Genomic DNA, 22,124 nt, shown 5'->3' on the forward strand with positions numbered 1-22,124 from the left:
ATTAGAATGGTTGTGATTGTTTTGTTCACAGGTAAATCATGTCGACATGTAAGTAATATATTATATTGTTGTTGTATAAATCCATGGCTAGAGTTTTATGGTAAACCAAAGTTTGTCGCTGTTTAGCCAGGTATTACCAGATTGTGATTGATTGTGTAGCAACCTACAGGGATGACCTCTGAGCGCGCAGTTCCTTCGAGTTGGTCTTGTGAGTTATAGAGGGCCCTCACTTGTCTTCTCGATGGACACATTTGGATTCTAAGATCTCGGTATATGTTATCTTAGTTTTTGAGTGTTGAGATGCTTACTGCTTAGCGGCAGTGAAGCGTCTGGGGTAGCCTTAACTATTTTAGGGGATACTAGCTAGTCGTCGAAGAAAGAAGATATACAGATATGATCATTCTAACTTCGCCTATAGGAATTATATATCGCGGTAAGTCTGGCAACGTTGTGACAACATACTCAAAGCAGCGGACCCCGCCGAAGCCCGAAACCGAAACCTGCCAGTATTCTTAAGACGTTCATGCGGGGATGCACTGCTCTGTGGCAAATAAAAAAAAAATTTGTTTCGTTTGAGTCTTTGCTGCTGCCTGTCCTAACAGCGAAAAATAAACTAAAAACCGACTGCAATAATGTTGTAAGCATAAATTAACTAAATATTGGACAGGAAATAAAAAAAATTAATTCAAAATAAAGCAAAAAATTAAATTAATTTGATAATATTAAATAAAAATTAAAATTATCTTATGTCAGGTTCAAAAAGGCCGCCCTGTTTAGCAGTGCAGTACGTCAATCGATCATAAAACGACTTTCTCGTGTTCGACAACATTTCAATGGAGATACTATTAAATGCTTGCCTAATTTTAACACAAAGCTCTTTTAAATTAGTAGCCCGTTTATTTTCGTGCCTATAAATTTGTTCTTTTATGTATCCCCAAAGAAAAAAATCATTGGGGGCTAAATCGGGGCGTCTGGCGGGCTATTTAATAGTACCGTTTTCACTGGTTGTTCAATCAGGGAAAGACGTTTCGAGAAATGGACGTACCACTAATGCGTTATGAACGGGACAACCATCCTGTTGAAATTAAACTTGTTCTAAATTGATATTGAGCCCTCGAATAGCAGGAAGAACTTCATCCCTCAAAATATTAAGGTATTTGTTGGCATTAAGGTTTCCATCGATAAAAAAGGGCCTATAATTAAATCACTTAAAATGCCAGCCCATACATTAACCTTTTAAGGGTTTTGTGTACGTGTTGGTATGCTTATGTGCTTATTTTCCCTCGAATAATCCACTGTAATGAACGGATTATGTTTACCACAAATAGAGAAAGAGGACTCATTTGAAAACAAAATGTTACTAATAAACATTTCGTCCCGATTTACCCTTTCCAATACTTCATGGCAAAATCCCATCCGTCTCTCATGGTCCTGTGGGAAAATTTCTTGGGTTTTTTTGCAACTTATAGCACTTGTACTAATTTCTTTTTAAAATTCTTCTAACCCTTAAAGGCTCAATACCCGTTTCTTTGGCAATGGTTGTACTATTGCAAGGAAAGTTAATTTCAGCAACAGCACAAATATTAACCTCTCGAAGCTCTCTTTCTTCGCCTAGCGGTCTAACAATAGGTGGTTGCTTATTTGCGTAGCATTTCCTGCAATTTTGCAAGCACCCAAAGGTCTCAAACCTATGGATAATTGGAAAAATTGTGCTGTGTACGGGAATGGGCTGATTGTCGAACGTGGATGCAATTCTGCCTGATATTTCATCGACAGAACTGCCGGCATAATACCACTTGATAATTTGCTTTTTTTCCTCAAGAGAACACATTAAGCAAGGCGCTAGGAATAAAAATAACGTTAAACGTTTAAAATGCAATCTCATATTGGCGGTGCAGTGTGGTGGGGATAAGAATTTTCTCGTTTTTCGATGAATGAGCGGAGAGCCGGCCGTGCGGCAGAAATATCAGTGTTGCGAAACGTATTAATTTGTAGCATATTGGAAACGGCATGTATTGTGCCCTCTGTCTGTCTCATGCGGACTCCATATGTCCCCTCTCGCTTACGCTCATTGACTATTTCCTATAGGCGAGGTTTGAATGATTATATCTGTATATATGAAAATTATTAGCAAACATAAAATAACTTTATTGATGGTTGTTGGCATGACTGAATCAAGGGGACCGAGGTTCCCCGGTGAGTAAACTTAATCTTTATTAGATAGGTCAATACAGTAAATCGTAAACATTTTTGTTTCATGGTACTCTCAATCTCTTGCTGTATACATGGTGGAGCTTGCCGAATAAATTGCATTGTCAATACTCACGTAAGATTAATTTTAAAATACCCAAATTTTATACCCTTTCTTTTATCTCATTTCAAACAAATCAAAAGTTCATGCTTTTTAGTTTACCTAGTTTCTTACACAGCCTTTTATAGAAATAGATAAGAACAAATTTTTTCCCACTGCATTTCATTTTCAGGAATTTTCTTGAATATTAAAATTTTTCAACTAATTTTTAATTTGTTTAATAATCCGAAATTCGACATTTAAATTTTAAATGAAGGTATTATTACCATTTAAGGATGATGCAGGCCATGTAATTAAACGATAATTTCAGTAATAATATTTTCAAGGTAAACCATAACTTACAATCTCTTTTTTATTCTGCCATTTTTTTTCTGCCATATTAGATGACTTAGTTAATTTTCATCCTCCACTTAATGTAATTTATAATAATTTCCTTAAATTTAAATATGCCTCTTTTTTTACCTTGAGTTTTATCAATATTTTTTTAATAACCTTTGATGGAATTTTTTTAATCTCTTAGATCTACTGTTTAATCTCTAAAGTTATTCCAGTTTAGCTCCTACTTAAATAACAAAATTCATGGACTCTAATTCTGGTAGGACTGGAATAATTTTTAGTAATTCTAATACATCACAACCAACATTCATTTCTTCTCTACTATGTAACTTCCGTTGAAGGGATAATGGGGTGAAGAGACATTTTTATAATGTGTTGTTATGTAGGGCATAAGCATATATTTATAAATATATTTATGAGTAGAGGAAAACTGTGTACGTTGCATTTAGTCATCATAAAACTTCACTGCAAAAGAGAACTACTTCTTGACCAAAATTATTTTTTAATCTAATCTTGTGATTGATTTTTTGTCTAAAGTTAATAATATACTACGCTACTAAAAACATAAATCAGTCAAATTAAAAACAAACTAGCTTAATGTTAAATATTAAATCCTATAAACAAAATGTTGCGGTAAATCTAATCTAAGACCTTAGCAATTTCTTGTAAAATGTAATAAGCCAGATGGCATGTAGGGAACATAAGGCAATATACATTCTCGAAATTTTAATGGAATACATGCAGAGGTGATAATATGAATTTTATGTCTGTTATTACTTTTCAGTTATTGGGTTACGTATTGCAGATCCAATTTTGAGTATATAAGGAAATGATTTATTTAATTTTAATTAATTTTAACTTTAAGTTTTCCAATGTTGGGCCACATCACAAATATGCTCTATTTCTTATTTCTTTCTCTTTTCTATTTTTTTAATAGTATATTAGGCTGTCGTTTTATGCTTTCTAATATTGAGTATTTTTTATAGCAATATTGCCTATCATCAGACGGTGATAATTGGCGCAGGCCTAGCAGGACTAGGAGCAGCAAAGCAATTAGCAGAAAATGGCATTACTGATTTTAAGATTTTCGAAGCCATGGATAAGGCTGGTGGGAGGATTGAAACTATTTTTATAAATGATAAGGCATTGGATCTTGGAGCGCAATGGATGCATGGAAAAGATAATCCTCTCTATAGATTTGCATTAGAGAATAGTTTATTATCTGGTAAATATTTATACTTAAAGCATTTTATTACTTAAATCTTCAAAACATATTTACCTTTTTTTAGATATAGTATCGGAAGAAGGTATAGGTCAATACATTAGAAGTAATGGTGAGCTTGTCGATTCATTAACTGTTGACCTTATTGCATTTGAAATAGGGAAAATTCTTACGGATTGTGAAAAACTTGTCAGTTCTGACAATCCGCCTCCATCACTTCAAGTATTTTTGGACGAAAATTTTCAAAAATATCTTGACGAACAAGATTTAACGAAGGAGCAAACAGAGATATACTGGGAGTTATATGACTGGCATATTCGATTTCAAGTAATTGATAATTCCTGTAGAGACCTAACAAGATTAAGCGCCAAAAGTTGGGGTGAATATAGCTGCCCAGATGATGAAGCGCATTCTAATCTCAAGAATGGTTATCAATCACTTGTTGATGCTATAGTTGATACTCTTCCTGATAATTGTATTCAATACAATTGTGAAATTATCACTATTAAAGTAAAAGATAACAAACAAATACAGCTTGAAGTTAAGAATGTTGGACCAGTTATTTGTGACCATTTAATCTTAACTCCATCTTTAGGGGTTTTAAAGCAGTTTAAGGGATTATCTGAAGTTTTATCTGATAGTGTTATGACAAACATCCAAAAAATGGGTTTTGCTGCAATTGCCAAAGTATTTTTATTTTACGATGAAAAGTGGTGGGGAGACTCTGGTGGTAAGTTGAACTTTTCTTTTAAGTAATAATTAGAATATCTGTCCTAGAAGCCAAATAAATATTTTTGACAAAAACCAAAAGTCAGTCGCGAAAATGTAATTGCATCGCTACAAATGTTTTGATTAATTTAGAGCACCACAATTTTGCAATAATATATCGCCATGCTATTATATTTTTCAGACTGACTTTGTGTTTTTATTTTAATCAAACATTTCTTGCACACTATTACGTTTTATCCAGAATGAATCAGAGATAAAAAGTTTATGATTAGGAGTTACTTAGTAGTATGTTTTATATTTTTAAAATTTATTTTACGATAAAAAATGTTATTATTGAAAATAGATAGTTCCAAATAAAAATTTAGTCCATCTTATCGAGTAATTCGTTCCTTCGAGGGGCCTACAAAAGTGCTGCAAAAAAAGTCACGTAATTGGTTAAACTTTGGCAAAAATATTTCTAATCTAATTAATTCTCCTTAGATCTTTTTTTCCGAGTTTGGGGTTGCGATCTCCTTTAATTACATTTTGTATCCATCGGTGATACGCTTTTAAGAAGCTATTATTTACTCAAACAGAAACGGTGGTTTTTCGTTTTTATAAATAAAGGCACTATTTTATCAAAAATCTAGATACAATTAAGAAATCGTGCTTATCTATCTTTGTGAGGATAATTGGACTGCTTTCTGTATAAAGGAACCAACCCACCTAATCACATAACTAAGAAAAATTGGGAAAACTTCTGTATTCAAATAAAAATTCTAGGTTAAAGTTAATTCCTTACTGACTTATTTTATGCTTAGATATATTTTTTATTTACTAAGTTCTGTGGGTTGCTTAAGTTTTTTTTATAATATGGCAGAAAATAATTGTTTTTGTGGGTTGGTCCTTTTTGCAAAATAATAAAACCATATGTTAATTAAATATTTATATTAATTATTTTTAAGAATACATCTTATAATTGCCACAAATAATTTTGGTTAATTACTATCTGTTTACCCACTAAAGCCATCTACGTCGTCATCTATATCTTTGCTACCATTAAGGTTTTTATAAAAATATTTGCAATCCTATGGTATAAGATGTAATACAGATTTTATATCTTGTAGTTTTGGAGCAGAAATTTCCTTACCATTTGCTCACATAGGTAGAAACAACTCTTTAAAGGTATTGGTGTTAGGTCTTCCAACTTGCCTTTTTTTATATCTACTTCAATGTATACCTCGTCCTCAAAACTTTCTTTAAAAAAGATAGAATGTGGATGGCTTTTTTTAATTAAAATTTCTCGGGACTTAAGCCAGCTTATTTTTTGTTTGTTAATATCCGTTTTTCTGTTACAAATTGTTTTTTCAATTTCTGCAGTTGTAAAAAAGTCTAAGGATTTCATACGTGTGACCACAAATTTGTTTTTTGTGCGACATTGTTTCATAACTCGAATATAATCATCGGGAAGATAAAGCCTCTGCTGATGTTTCAGAGCGCATTCCACATCGGAGAAATCTGAGTCATTAGGGAGAAAGCTATGGCCTGAAACCAAGAACCGCATGGAAATTTTTTCAAGAGATGTATGAGTCTCTAGTAAAGTTTTCATTATTAAAACCATCTTTATGTTACGGTTTTGCCCTCCGCAAGAGTCGGACTAAAGAACTAATTCTTTAACATTAGGGCTGACTTTTTCCATAATATGCTTAAATAAACAGGAGCTTATTTCCTGGGCTCCGCGGCCTGCTTCATTTTCCAACCAAACGTAAAAGTATCCTTTATTGTCGGATCCACTGTGCACACCTAAATTGTATAACCATAGCTGCCTTTCATAGAATACAATACCCGTTGGCAATCTTGGTAAAGGTAGGGTTTTTTCGAGGTCAAAGGTCAAACACTCAAACTAATCGGTATTTTTTGCTTTAAGCATATCCTCTTTCATCCTTTTTCTTGCATTTTGCAATTTTTTATATGTAATTCATGTTCTGCTTTTAATTCCTCCCTTTTTTACTGTTTAAAGAATTATTTATGTTTGCCTTAAATGTATCACAAGAGTTACATGTATCTTTTTTTAAAGACTTAAATTTTGAAGTAAATTTAGACAAAAATATACGACGACAAGTAACAAAACTAACGGGATTTTCAACCTCTTCTTGGTATTTTTTATACATCAATGGAAGTGTCATTTTTGGAGGCAAAAATTCCATATTAGAATTTGTTTCTCTTCTATAATGACTTTTGTATTTTGGTATTGCTTTTATTTGTTTAACTATCTTTTGTTTCCTTTCATCATCAATTTTGTTTTTTCCTCCTTGTTCTGATCCTCTCTTATCAGTAATACTACCATTAGTTCTTAATTTTTCCAATGCCGTGTTAACTCTCTTTGTTGAAATGCCTAACGTCTTTGTAAAGGTCTCACGACACACTTCGAGTTTGTTTAGCCTATATTGTCTTGAAAATTGTCTTGATCTAATATTCTGTCCATACTTCCTTTTTTTGGGGCCTTCACTAACCAATGCTCCTATTAGGGCAGTTTGAGCGTTATTGTCTTCTTTCGTCTAGGGTTACTTTCATATTACATTTTCTGGAGCAACTGCATTTAAAAACTTCATTAAATATTTTTGTTTGTATAGTTTGTCCTTTATGATCAAAATGAACTTCGTTTTTGTTCCGTGCTTTTTTATTTTGTTCTCTATTCATATCCAAATATTTTCTTTTTCTACCCTTTTTCGGTCTTTGTTTTGAAATGTTTAAGTCGTTTTCAGAATCTTGCAACTGTTGAATATCAAATTCATTTTCCGATGTTGACTCTGAAGCCGAAGACAATGTTGGTGAATATTCAGGATCTTTTTCTGAATCGTAACCATTGATCAAGATTATTAACAGATTCTTCAGTATTTGCAGCAGGGTGTATTGCTGGTTCTTGAAGATTCTCTCTAACAACCTTAAAGGATTAGAAAAATACAGATATTTTATTACCTTTGTAGAGTTTAGGTCTAGTCATTACCATGTCTGATATTACACTATTATTATAGATTGTTGAACCTCCTTCAGGTTCAAAATTTTGTGTTTCTTCTTCAGGTTCAACCGATATTTTTAAAATCTGTTCATTTTTCTGTACTGATTCATAAAGAAAAGGTTCGTAGTACGGTTCAATTGTATATACACAATCAGCTGTAACATGCAAAAATCCAACTTGCTGAACATCAAACAAACATTTTTAATTAAAAAAAAAACTTAAAATGTTATAATTTTTACCATCCTAGGGTCACAGTTTTCATGATCAGCTTCATTATTTGTTTTAAGTTGTTGAATTTTTTCGGAGGAGCATGTAAATTCTAGAATATCCCTGGTAGAATTTAACTCAGGAATAGTTTGATTATCAGGTGCCGTAATCACAGACTCAGTATGCTGACCATCAAATACAACAGCCTACACAAAAAATATTTTTTTGTATATGCTTTTCAACAAAAAAAAATATATCAGTTTACTTTATTAGTGCTCTCACACGGCTTTTCTATTTGTACTTGAGCTTTGCACCCTTTAAGATCTTCAGTATCTGCCTTAGAAGCTTTATTAGAAGGCATCATATTGTTTTGATCATCAGAAGAACCCTGTAAATTTAAAAGATTAAGTAAAAAGCAGAAAAGAACCAACCATTTTTTTATTTTTTTTAAACGAAATAATTAATTCCCTATTTCTTTAAAATAAAAAAAGAGTTTACATAAGTAAAACTTAAAAAATATTAATTATTTATAATCTATCATATATTATTTACTAGCGATTTAAGAAAAATATAAATAAATATTTTTTTAAAATACCTAACCTTCAAATTTATTTGCACTAATTACCTTACTATTTCCAGCCATTGACATTAATAGGATACGTTTTGTCCTAGAGCGATCCATAACTTTAAGAACTAGCACTTTACACACTTAAAAAACTAATCAAATATCGCAAAATAATGTATAATAATACACGACATAAACAAACGTGAAAACCACGTTTATCAAATTCCTGGTCAAATTATTTTGCTGAACAGAACCAGTAGGTTGGATCTTTTTAAACGAAGAATATTTAATCAGTAAAAAGGAACCAACCCACTTGGAACTGTTTAGGAGATTTTTATATTTGGAATTTTTATTTGTTGGTTGGATCGGCCGCGAATAGAGGTCACCACATCTGCACTGAGGGTTGGATCTATTTTGCAGATTATTTTTAGGCATTTGGTGCGTCAGATTTTTAAATATCTCGATTTTTTTAATTTTGTGGGTTGGTTCCTTTTTGCAGAAAGCAGTCCAATTATTGGTCATTACCTAAATTTATCGTAGGGTATTAATAAAGTTTCGGCTATTTCGCTTTAAATCATTATTACTTAATACATTACAAGTTCGCGCATAAAAGCGCGGATCATGAAAAATTAAATAGTATGTTTAAGCATAATATGCAACATGAATTGTACCATTATTTATAGCGCAAGTTTTGAGCAATCAATAAACATACCATAATAAATAATCGTAACTTTTAGTTTAAATTCATATTTTTCTCTAATAGAACATCATATTTTTCCTAATATTTATTTAAAAATATTCATAATTCATATTGCAACATTACTGATTTTCAAAATTTCACCTCACGGCAGGTGCAGAAAATCCCAGTATTCCGAAATAATAATATACTTCCACTTGTTTATTTTATCAAAGTTTACATAATAAAATACTTTACTTAGCATTAAAAAAATATTGTAAACGTTGATACAGCTTTACTTCTCCAACTTACGACATTATTAGTTAACTTATGTAATGGCAAGTTCACTGCGAAATGCATTCGAGCCGTCTGAATCAGACTCAGAGAAATGGAAACGCAATAGAAAAGGCTTTAAAGATATTCAATGCCACGCTAATAGGCTTTAAAAATGTAAAATAAAATGAAAAAGTTGAAACTGGTTTTTAAGGCTAGTTTAAATTCTGTTAGAGGTGTTTAGAGACATTGGTACTAATATTAGTATAGTAAGACTATAAAATGAAAATGTATTGCCAAATTCTCAAATCTCTTAAAATAAATTCGGATGTTCTTGCTGACAAGAAATGAAGTGGCAGGAGTGGATTTAAGAATTTCAGCATTTATTGCTGAACATAATTTGGCTTTTAAGAAAAGTGACACTCTTGTACCAGTAATGAAAAACATTTTTCCCGACTCTTATATTTCACAAAGTTTGTTTTGGGTAAATGTAGTTTTAATGAAATTTGCGAAGATCTAAGGCAACAAAAATTTATACATGAGTATATATGTTTTATATTTTAATAAAAAATTAAAATCCATTACCACACATTTTTTTTGGTTCAATGTTATTCCTAGAAAAACGTGAACGAAACAGTGCTTAGCGCTACTGTTGAAGTCATATTTCAAATTAATTAAATTTTTTGAATCCTCTAGGATACCTCTCGACAACATCATAGATTTTGATTCAGAGGGATGTAACACTAAAATTGAAATTACCTGGATTAACTTTTCAAAAATGTATTTGCCATTCGAGAGTGCATTTGCATTTCAAGATTTTAGAATTTCAGCTCTTTTGAACTACACAAAGAATGTGTTGAATCCACACAAAATACTAAAGCCATCTCAAATATGATGGTTTTCATTATTAGTAGTAGTTAATAGAATAATTGAACAATGGAGACCAATGTAATTATACTTTATACAACAATGGACTAAACATAGGTTGCAGTCTTCGGCTCAGTAACCCTAAAACTTAACTGTTTTTAAGATATATTTTACCAAACTTTAGTGAATTCATTTATCATTTTCAAAATGAAAGAGTTGTGATGAGTTAATTGTTTAACAAAAAATTTTCTATTTTGCTTTAAAATACTGTTTTCATGTGCACACATTAACGCAAGGTCCATCTTAAGTAATTTTAATATTTTTCAAGTACATGTAGATAGTTATCAATATGATTTGATTGGGGTTTCAGAGACATGGTTACATACAGGGGTTACCAACGAAGTCATAGAATTGCAAAATTATAGTCTCATACGGCAAGATCGATTAAGCAGGGGAGGTGGTATAGCTGTTTATGTAAAATCATGTATCGACTATCGTGAAGTTCTTAAGGAAACATGCGATTATCTTGAGCATGTCTGGATCGAATTAAAAGTAAATAATCAATAAGTTTTAATTGGTAATATATATCGTCCTCCCAAGAGCGACATACATCTATTCTATTCTCGTCTTGAAAATATTATGACCGACTTTTATGTTAACTATGAGTCTATTTTACTTTTGGGTGACTTTAATATACATTTTTTAGATTTGAATTTAAAGGTATCATTAAGCGAAATTACTGAATTATATGGTTTGCAACAGCTTATAACTGACCCTACCAGAATATCCAACACCACTATGTCTTTAATTGATTTACTTTTCTCAAATTTAGAGTCGGTGGAGAATTGTGGAATAAGGGATATTGAAATATCGGATCATATGCTAATTTACTGCAACATAAACTTTGATATACCTAAGCCTCAAATTTATAATTTCACTTATAGAGATTTACAAAATATCAACACTTGTTTATTTCAGTCTGATATTGAATCGATTCCCTGGCATAATATGTACAATATGGCCGATTTAAATAATAAAGTTTTTTTTTACTCAATCTTTATTAGAATTAATTAACTTACATGCTCCTATAAAAACGTAAAGGGTAAAACTAGACCATATTGCCCCTGGATTACTCCTAATATTAGATTTATACAAAGACTTCGCAACTCGGCTTTACGTAAATTTAGATACACCAAAAGTCGCGAGGATTGGGAAAATTATAAGCAGTACAGAAATCTTGCAACTAGTTCAATTAGGGCGGAAAAAAAAGCATACCTGGCTCACAAATTTAGAGTATGTAATAACAAAGAAACATGGCAAGAACTTAATAAACTAAATATTTCTAATAAATCAAATATACAACTTCCTCCTCTTATGCAAGATGTAGATAAACTTAATATTTTTTTTTCTAATATTAACAAAAACAATAATAATCCTGACGAAGAATTTGTTGGGTATTTTAAAAAACATAGGTTAAATTATTTGGCTGAATTTAAATTTAATTTGGTGACACAAGATATAATAATAAATTACTTAAAATCTATTAAATCTAAAGCATTTGGCATTGATCAATTAAACATTACCCTGATTTTGCTTTGTTGTCCTGCCATAATTCAACCACTCACTCATATTATAAACGTATGTTTAGAACAAAACTGCTTTCCCGATCAATGGAACGAAGCCAATGTTATTCTTTTGCCCAGAATAAAAAATCCTGTTGAATTTAATGATGTTCGCTCAATATCTGTACTTCCTATACTATCAAAAATATTAGAAAAAGTTATGGAGTATCAAATAGTTCAATATTTAAATGTAAATAATTTAATTCTTAAATACCAGTCTGGGTTTCGTAAGGGGTATAGTTGTGCAACCGCTTTATCTAAAGTGACTGATGATATTTTTAAGGAACTTGATAAAAATAAAGCTACGGTGTTGATTCTCTTAGATTTTTCTAAAGCCTTTGACATGGTAAATCACAGAATATTACTGGCTATATTAGAATATATGGGTTTTGCTGAGTTGGCATTGGTGTCTTCTTTCTTGTTTAATCGAAAACAAAGAGTAGTGCTTAATAACAATAAATCAAATGCACTGGATGTTACCTCTGGGGTACCCCAAGGTAGCATTCTTGGTCCTTTGTTTTATACTCTTTATACTTCACAAATTACTAAAAAAATTTTACACTGTAAGCATCATTGCTATGCAGATGACACCCAGCTATTTTATTCATTTCATCACACTAATGTTGTCCAAGCTAATCAATATATAAATGAGGATTTAAATACCTTAAATATAGAAACTCAAAAATTACTTCTAAAGATTAACCCCACTAAATCCGCAGCTATTCTTTTTTGTAGTGACAATCATCGAACTAATATTTTAAATAATTTAAATGTACACCTTAATAACAGTATAATAAGTTTTAAAAACTCTGCAAAAAATCTTGGACTAGTAATGGACTATAAACTTAGATTCAAAGAACATGTTACCCTTAAACTAAAAAATGGATATTCTGCCTTAAAAACAATATATCGTCAAAGACATTTTTTAAGCTTAAGTATCAAAAAACTGCTCTGTGATGCTTTAGTACTATCACCGTTAAATTTTTGCGACACAATTTATGGACCATGTCTCGATAACTCCGACTCAGGTAGAATTCAAAAACTTCAAAACTCTTGCTTAAGATTTATATTTGGTATAAGAAGACGGCAACATATTTCTTATAAATTAAAAGAAGCAGGTTGGCTAAATATGCACAATAGACGAATATTACATATTTTATGTTTTTCTTACAAAATTCTTAAATCAAAAACTCCGCCTTATTTACTTGAAAAGCTTACCTATCGTACTGATGTGCATAATCTTAATATAAGACGTAAAAATCTTTTAACAATTCCTAGCCATAGCAAAGAACTCTTTAAGCGATCCTTTTCTTATGTCGTACCAAATTTGATTAATAAGTTCAAAATAATTAATTTGACTGTCACTGAAAAAACTTTTAAATTAAAAACCAAGCTTCTTCTTTTAAATCAAACTTAATTTTTCATGAATGCCTTTCTTTATTAAAATACTTCGCACATGCTAACTAACTGAATGCAACCTAAAATATTCTATTAACATTTATTATTCAAAAATTAACTGTTTAAAAAAAAAAAAGAAGAAAAAAGAAGAATTTTTTTATTCCGTTTTATCCATTTTTCCCCCTACTGCTTTTTCCCCTCATAAGTATATGCCTACCTATTTGTGTTTTTTTTTTAGTTTGTCTATAAGAATTGTTTTTTTTTTCTCTCACTTCTTCTATTATAAGCCTTAACAGAATCCAGGAAGTTGTTTCCTTCTTTTCTGGAAGTCTGAATGCATGGCTTTTTAGTTGCCTTACTTGTGTTAACTAAATTCTTTATATAACCTATTGTTTTTAATATGCTCTCTTTGTTTAATATTCTAATATTCAATTCCATGTATATAATCATATTACCTTCTGTAATTATGCTTTTTTTTGTATTGGTGGCTAATAAACCTCTTATTATTATTATTATTATTATTATTATTATTATTTAAATTGACGGATTTAATTTATTTATAAAAAATGCTTTTATATAGGAGGGTATTAGCACAGATGTAAATAACTCCGCACTATTTACATCTGTGCGGAGCTATTTACATCTGTGGTATTAGTATCACAAACTTAGGGAGTGAAGGAATGAATTATAAATTTTTTTATAATTTTGTCTCACTTTTAAATATGCCTAAGACAGTTAGCAATCAAAATGCAAAAAAAAATTATAATAGTAAAATGTACTTTAATTAAAACAATACTACATTAATATTACAAATTAATTTATAAAGTACAGCCTAATAAAAATCTAAATAAAAATTGTAAAATAAAGATAATAAATCATAAAATAAATTAATTATAACAAAATCAACTATATGAAAAAAAAAGACAGAAAAGACAACATTTATCTAAAATTAGAATTAATAAAGATTAATTAATAAGTGTGTGTGCCAAACGTAGTAACGCAATAATAAAAATCTAATAAAAAGGACAAAACGAAGTATATTAAACCCCAAAATTCAATTAATTTTTAAAAAATGTGTGTCTCACTTTCAAATTCAACATGCTATAACTTGAAAAATTGATGTGTAAAGAGAAAATAAACAAAATAACTTGTCTCAGAGACACATGTTTTTTTAGAATGTGGGGATGCAAAATCACTCGTTACATTAGGTTACTTAGTTTTGTTTTGTGTTTATGGACTTACCTACTTATAATGACGTAGGTATATGTTTTCAAACAAGCTGTATAAAATATAAGACAATATTACACAGTTATGTATGTAAGTATACAAAAATGAAAATTATAATATAACGAAGTGGTGAAAACCAAACATATGCAACGCAAAAATTGTCATTTATAGCTTAAGTTCTAGATGGGTTTTGAATCTCCGTACCTCTTTTATGCCTAGGATCTATGATTTCAGGCAGTAGACATTTGAAATAAAAAATCTTTAATCTTTTTATAATTTTTTCTTTTCAAAATTAATCATTTATTTTTATTTATATATAAATAGTAAAACCAATGTGGCATTCTTACTCCATATTTACAACCATTCTAGGCCTAAACCGATACTTTTTTGGCTTCCTTTTTTTTCGTTTAAAATAATGAACTTTTGACTTTCCTTCTCTTCTTTTTCCCTTTTTTTAAAAATAAACGTAAAAAATTCAATAGTATAAAGAACAACGCGCTCAAAATTGAAACACCTTCGCAATAAAATATTTCTAAGTGAACTCCCGATTAATTACTCTCAATATAAAAATGAAAATTCAACATTTCCATTTTTCATAATATTGAATTCATGTTGACCAGTTGCCGATACCGTCGAGATCGGGCGTAGCCGATCGATAGTTCTAGCCTGGACACTTATCCCCGCTTCCATCGATACCTCACAACAGAAGCCGAAATCATGCGAGGCAACGACCGCATCGCGATAGCAAAAATTTCGCCGCTGGGGCACATACTTTGCGTTGATTCGAAATAATATTTTACTGCTGTTATTATTGTAGTTTATAGTAAGATTACGCATTTAAAATTTTAAACTACCAAACTATTTTGATACTCGCTTTGAGTTTTAAAAAGAATAAAAATTCGGTATTTAAATTAGGTGGGTAAATTAACAATTTTCGTATTTTGAGGGTACACGATTTTGAAACACCGTTTAAGTATATTTATCCAATAAAATAAATAATAATAAATATTTAAAACATTTATCATATACCTAAAAATACGTAATAATAAAAAAAAAAATTATCTTGTAAAATGTAAAATATTAGGTCCCGCGGTATCTCCACTTAGTCGTTCCACTGTACGGCGTGCGCCACCAAATCTCGGCTTCAATTTTGACGCCACGAAACCAGTGTCACGGCTAGAACTATCGATCGGCTACGGATCGGGGCCGAACAAGCGTCGCGCGTTTCTTGATTTGATTCATGCTAACCCGGCCGTGCGTTGTTGCCAAATGATACTAAACTAATCGGCGGTTCAAGACTATTCGGCAAACTAATTGTAAAAAAATGTCTGAATTTTGTATTTCCATTCTCAAACGTTTAATATTAATTTTTTTTAAATGGTTTTTCAATTTAATGTTTCTAAAATCGACGTATATAGAGACGTATGGAAGCCTTTTTTTATTTATCTTTTTTGTTTTTAAATAAAAAATCAAAATTTGAGAAATTAAAAAAACTAGCACCTATTAACTCTTGAAAAAAATTTGTACATTTTATTACTGAAAACCGAATTCAAAAATATTGTAAAATAACAAAGTTATCCAGGAAACAGGAATTTGTAGGTGAATAATACCCTTAAGTTTTTGTTTAGCGAAAGAAGGCCGTTTATTTGATCCTTTTATTTAAAAATTATATGTTGTTAAGTTTGTTTATTAGAGTTTTATTTTTGATTTTTTATTATATTTTTATCAGAGTTGATATTTTATTAGAATAACGCTTTAATTTTCAATATGCAAAACACAGCATATTAAACATTTTAAGATTACAATTCTATGCGGGTTTTACACATTGTCATGTCTGTAAAACCCGCATTAGAATAAATATATTAAAAATGCCTGGATTTTCGCGTAATATTTTGGGACATTTTGTCGCCAAACGACACAGCTCCCACGAAAGTCAGATGTTTACTAATCCCGTCCTTGGTCCTTAACTCCTTGGGCCGGCCGGGGCGGTGCTCTGTCGCAGGCACTCGTATACGGGCGACGTTGCAAAATTTCGCCTCTATGCTGTTTCCTATAAGTAACGAACGAAAACACGATCTGTATACATGAAAGTGTGTGCGATAAAAGCAGAACAAGTAGATGATCAGTAAAAGCTGTGTAGTCAGGAATAAATAATTTTAATGATGATATCAAAAATAAAAGTCTTATAGATAAATACTGGAACAAAATCATGTTATTTACTCACCTTTCGGATTAAATTTATTTATAAATGTAGGCAAAAATGTTTTAAATATTTTGGTAACTTTGCACTCAAATTTAACAAACAAATTGTACATATCCAATGACGGAAAAGATTGAATACATGTATTTTCTATGGTCGGCACTCTTTATTCCATATTTTTAATTCCATACCTGTAGAAGCAAAGAACACAATAATATTCCTATAATTGTGGTTATGATAATACCAATTATCATAAAATAGAGTACATCTTACCCATACATTACAGGACTCGGTATATCATCGGACAAAATAGTATCTATACTAATTGCTTTAATGAGATCTAACTTCTTATTATTATTATAATATTATTACCTAACTATTAAGGTTTACTTAGGCTGTTTATATCTAACTACAGTACTCCAGATGGTAATTGTAACAGTAAGGTTGATTTATGAATAATAACTTTCCAGAAATAATTTGGTTGATATTTTAAACAGCTGTTTGAAGTAATAAGGCGCTTACTCTAACTAAATTAAAATTATGAGAACTTGTTTTGTAGTTTTTATATTTTCTTTAGATTAAGCGACAAAAAATACGTCGTTTTGATTTCTTGTCTTTTTTTTTCATATCATATTTATAATGGAAATAAAATTCAAATTTTTTCAACTTTTATTATTAAAGTTCTAAAATAAGTTTATTTTCAGATGATAAATTATAGAAAAATTATTAATATTAGCAAAGTTCATATTATCAATTAGCACTTATTCCATCACAAATAATTTTACTAAAGCTAAAATGTCTAATATGCTTTATTTACGGAATAGCAGATAGAAATTCGGAAGAAACACAAATAATTTATGCAGACAGATATCCTAACAAAGTAATTTCAAAACAGTTACTCTGTTGTGAGATTGTTGCAGGATTATAAAAAACTAGTAGTTATTAGAAAAACAGGTGGTAAAAGACCAGAAACTGTAACCAAAAAGTAGTAGAAAAAGCTATGCCTGATGCGATATTCAAATATTACCAGATATTTCAATGCAGCTGGAAGCCAGTCCAAAAAATTATTGAAAAGTTCTAAAATGAAATCTTCTGTATCCATATCGCATTAAATGGGTCCACTGTCTACTGTCTCGGGATTTTACAATCATTAATGTTTTGCAGCTAGTTGATGATACACATTAATAATTTGTTATCTTCAAATACATTTTTACGGATGAGGCACACAAGTTTTTACAAAATGCTATTATGAACTTTAACAATTATTATTTTTGGACATAGATAATTACAGAAATAAATTTTTGTTAACAATGAATGCTGAATGCTAGTATATACTATAATCTACTATATAGTATATCCTATATTCTGTAAACTTTGGTATCGTTTAAGATCTGTTATTATTAGTGTTTATGTATGCATTGGGTCGCAGAAAGTAACGTCATAAGTCGGAATTTCAACTGTCACACTTGATTCCAGCTACTATTGGCAGAATTAAATTTCTCAACAGAATATCATAGTACCCTAAAAGAATAAAGACTCACTAAACGCTACCTAATCATACCTAATAAAAATACTTAGAACAAAGCAGGATAACACTAAAAAAATCTTCTTATATTAATTTGTATATACAATGCGGAATCCAACACTGACTTAGAAGTTTTTTGACTTTTAAAGGTATTATAGGAGACAATGCTGGGGGACATATAAATAAATGTGAGCCAAAATAGATCTTTTAGTGGTTGTGGAGGAAACAATAATTAAACTTTTGAACTCAACATCACTACTTAAGCGAGTTTACTATGAAGTTAGCTCTCCATTTAGTGTGTTTCATTTTCTTTCTTTACGTAATTGGAATATAGTTAACGAAAATTATTTATAGGCCTCTTAATATGACTTTTACTTAAAAACTCTATAAAAAAAACATTTTATATTTGGGTTTAGTATACAGGCATGACAATTATATGTGGGCTGTCTGCACAAATTCTTAACCTTAACGCAGCTAATCTAACGGTATGATAAATGCTTATGTTTATCGTTGCCTAATTTTTATAGGTAAATGTACTCACTAACAATTCTAATACATTTAGAGTTGTTGTTAAATGAGATGTAAGTTTATTTGTAAAAAAGAACCAGATCGATATTATACTACTATTAAAAAGTCATTTTGACAAGGCAATATGATTTCGCAAATTAAAGAAGATGAATTAGACGCTATTCGTAGATAGGAAACCTTAAAATAATATCAGTTTGTAATGTAAACTATATTCGAAAAATGCTTTGTTACTAAGATATAGGGTGTCAAAGTTTTAATGAAAATATCTAAATTTGATTATATTTTCAAAACTACTCTAAATATTTAAATGGACTTTGGCACGTTTGGTTAGGTAATAAAGATACTTCTTTTTACGCAAAAAATATTATTTTACTTTCACTAGTAGTGTGCGTACTATACACATTTTGCAGTAGTTTGGGAATATCGTAGAAGCTACACTAGTAAAAGAATTCCAGGGGCCGTATTTTTGAAACCATGCGAGAATATTCGAATGCGAACAAAGTCGAGGTGCAAAATTCGCACACGAATTAAAAAGTGCATTTTTGAACAGCATTCGAAATTTTATTCGCATACGAACATGAAATGTAGTGGCAACGTCGAGTGCTATTGGAGGCCGTGTCAAACGGGATGAAGACGATAAAGATTTTTTAACCTAACCTAAAATTTAAGTTAAAAATATCAGGGAATTTTTTAAGTTTTTTTCATAGTGTTTCTTGGGTTTTTCGAATTGACTTTTTTTTTAACATGGATTAAAAAAATAAAAAATCTTGCAGTTTTGCATCGAGTAAGCAAAAGAAAGAACTAATTTCATCTATGGAATAACACTCGGAATTAAAGTCGGGCAAATTCACCCAAGATTTTTAGGTAAAACTGCACAAGCTTTGTGTAAAAGTAGCGGACAGATTACACAATCTCTGGAGCACATAAAGAGCACATCAGTTCCATCGTAATAGGCTTGCCTAATCTATATAATTTATTAAATTGAGCATCTGAATATATTTCAAACGGGTCAAGAAATGAAGGAATAGAATAAGTACATCCTATTCCTTCTATTTGCCAGAGTTTCAGTCTCTTCCAGTGCATCGACGACGTTTCTTTGCACAAGATTGTTTAATCTTGCCATATGATTTTTGGTATTTTTTTTTCAATAAACAAGAAAAAAACTAAGAAAATACTTGACGAACTCACACAAATTTAAAAAAAAAAACAAAGTGGCAGATTCAAATTCAAATTGCACACGAACTTTGAAATTCGAATGGCATATACCCATTCGAGACACCGCATGCGAAAAAGTTCGCATACGAAGCGGTCGAAAATACGAATATCGATTTTTCATGCGAAATCCTCTAATTTGGTATACGAATCAAATTCGAATGGTTTCAAAAATACGGCCCCAGATCGCGTTTTAATTAGAACTCATTAGAACATTCGAAACTTTAGCCTGCATGATAAAAAAGAACAAAATCGAAATCGGCGAAATAATATTTAAATAACCGCATACTTCGTACTTGTGATAATAATCAAACGCTTAGCTTTCACAAAACAGCTCAGCATCTTCAGATATCTAACCACAGACAGGCATATCACCTACAGCCGGTTAAGCATTTGCATCTCGGTAATGCAGAAAAAAGAATAATATTAAAAGCACGTATTAAAAGCACAAATTAAATTAACATTTAGGGATGAGGGAGATGTCGACGCGTTAGTTCCCGCATTTACTCATGCTATATTAAAAATTTTCGTTTTCGAATGAACATTTTCACTACACTGGCACAGTTTACGTTAACAAAACTCTAATACACCATTATATGCCCGAAACAAAAATAAATTTAAAACGGTTGTTTGGAATTGTCATGAAGTCATATTGTTACATAAACATACTATGCATCATAACTGGACATACTTCTGTCCGAAATTGTGGGAAAATTGCCATATTTGTAGAACAAAAATCTGTTTCATTAAGACCAGTCTCCTACTTGCTCGGGATTATTATAGCAAAACTTAACTTTACAGCTTGACCTGCTTGAATACCATCCTAATTTCCCGATCTTTATTAGAAATTGGGCTCAGAGGACAGATATTTTTTTGAAATAAGAAATTGTGATTACCTTCATGAATAATTGTTTTGGTACTATTGGTAATCCTTGGTATTATCTAGACAAATTAAAGATATCCGACCACTGTTGATAAAAATTTGTAGACTCACAAGGGGACTATGTAGAAAAATAATAATTGGTTTATATAAAAAATATCTTGTATGTTTAAGTGAGTAACTTTTTAGCCAGCCTGGTATGTTACATTTAAATATGTATAAATTATTCATTAAAAACTTTCTCACTCGATTTAAAAAAATATATATATAAGGATTATAAAACTTAACAAATTTTTGGCTCTACCATAATATGCTTTAACCCGGATTTAATATTGACAAATTTTGACACACAAAATCTTAACTTTAGGGTTTCAACTACTTTGGAATAAAGATTTCAAATTTGGTGAGAGAGAATCATGGCTACGAACAATTACCGGATTCGACGAAGTGTTTAATCATGAATTGGCCCTAATGACTTGGGTTGGTGGAGATGCCGTGCAGGAAGTTGAGAACTTAGATGAAAAGGATATTGCCAGGCATTGCACGGAGCTTTTACGAAAGTTTCTAGTAAACTATTCTATACCTATGCCAAAAAAAGTAATTAGGTAAGTTGATAATATATTTAAATTTATGGAACATTTACTTAACTAAAAGGGAAGTAACTTTTGTTTAAAACAATAAACGTGCTGCTTTTTTATGATATAATACAGTTTAAAAAATTTTTGTAACTTGGTCTTAAAGTATGTATAACCCTCGCTAGGCATTTGTTGTGGTTGCCTTAATTTATTATTGCATTTTTAGGTAAGAACCGGGAAATATCAATATATATTTATCACATTTTGTTTACCGGTTACTTCTATAACTTGAATATAATGAATTAAATATAATGAAGGTCCCTATTTAAATCATAAGCATTAGTTCTCATTTTTGACGTAGTGACTAGTGCCTTCTAAGTACCAAACATTTTTCAAACAAGACCGAGTTTTTCAAAATAGTTATAGGCAAAAAACATTTAAACCAATATTATAGGAACTTTTATTAATATTTTCATCTTTTTCTACACTACTGTGATATTTTATAGCATATAGTGTTTTATCAAAAATGTATAAAGTTGTAGTAAAATTATTTATAAAATATTTTTTTTACTATTTTGAAGTTTTTTCTTAGAAAAAACTCTTTTATCATAGCATTAGTGGTTTTAAGGGCAAAACTCTTGGATTATTTAATGCTGAGATATAATATCTCGTTATACTTAATAAAAGGCCAGATAATAAGGATAAAGAGCCGTGAACTTCTTCATAATCAATCATAATTTATCTCACCTAAACCGAAAGCAACAAACCATAAT

At 30.5% G+C, this 22,124-nt stretch overlaps 1 protein-coding gene across 3 annotated transcripts in view; it reads left to right on the top strand.

Annotated features, from left to right (window-relative positions):
- The window catches only part of LOC126736855 (spermine oxidase-like), a 413,704-nt gene that overhangs the window by 386,444 nt on the left and 5,136 nt on the right, over positions 1-22,124 (top strand). For all 3 annotated transcript variants that reach the window (XM_050441462.1, XM_050441463.1, XM_050441464.1), the window contains exons 8-10: positions 3,634-3,872; positions 3,937-4,599; positions 21,144-21,381. In XM_050441462.1, coding sequence (XP_050297419.1) covers positions 3,634-3,872; positions 3,937-4,599; positions 21,144-21,381 — 1,140 coding nt within the window. The remainder of the gene's footprint in view (positions 1-3,633; positions 3,873-3,936; positions 4,600-21,143; positions 21,382-22,124) is intronic.

Source organism: Anthonomus grandis, chromosome 5 (genome assembly GCF_022605725.1).
Source record: "Anthonomus grandis grandis chromosome 5, icAntGran1.3, whole genome shotgun sequence".
NCBI lineage: Eukaryota > Metazoa > Arthropoda > Insecta > Coleoptera > Curculionidae > Anthonomus > Anthonomus grandis.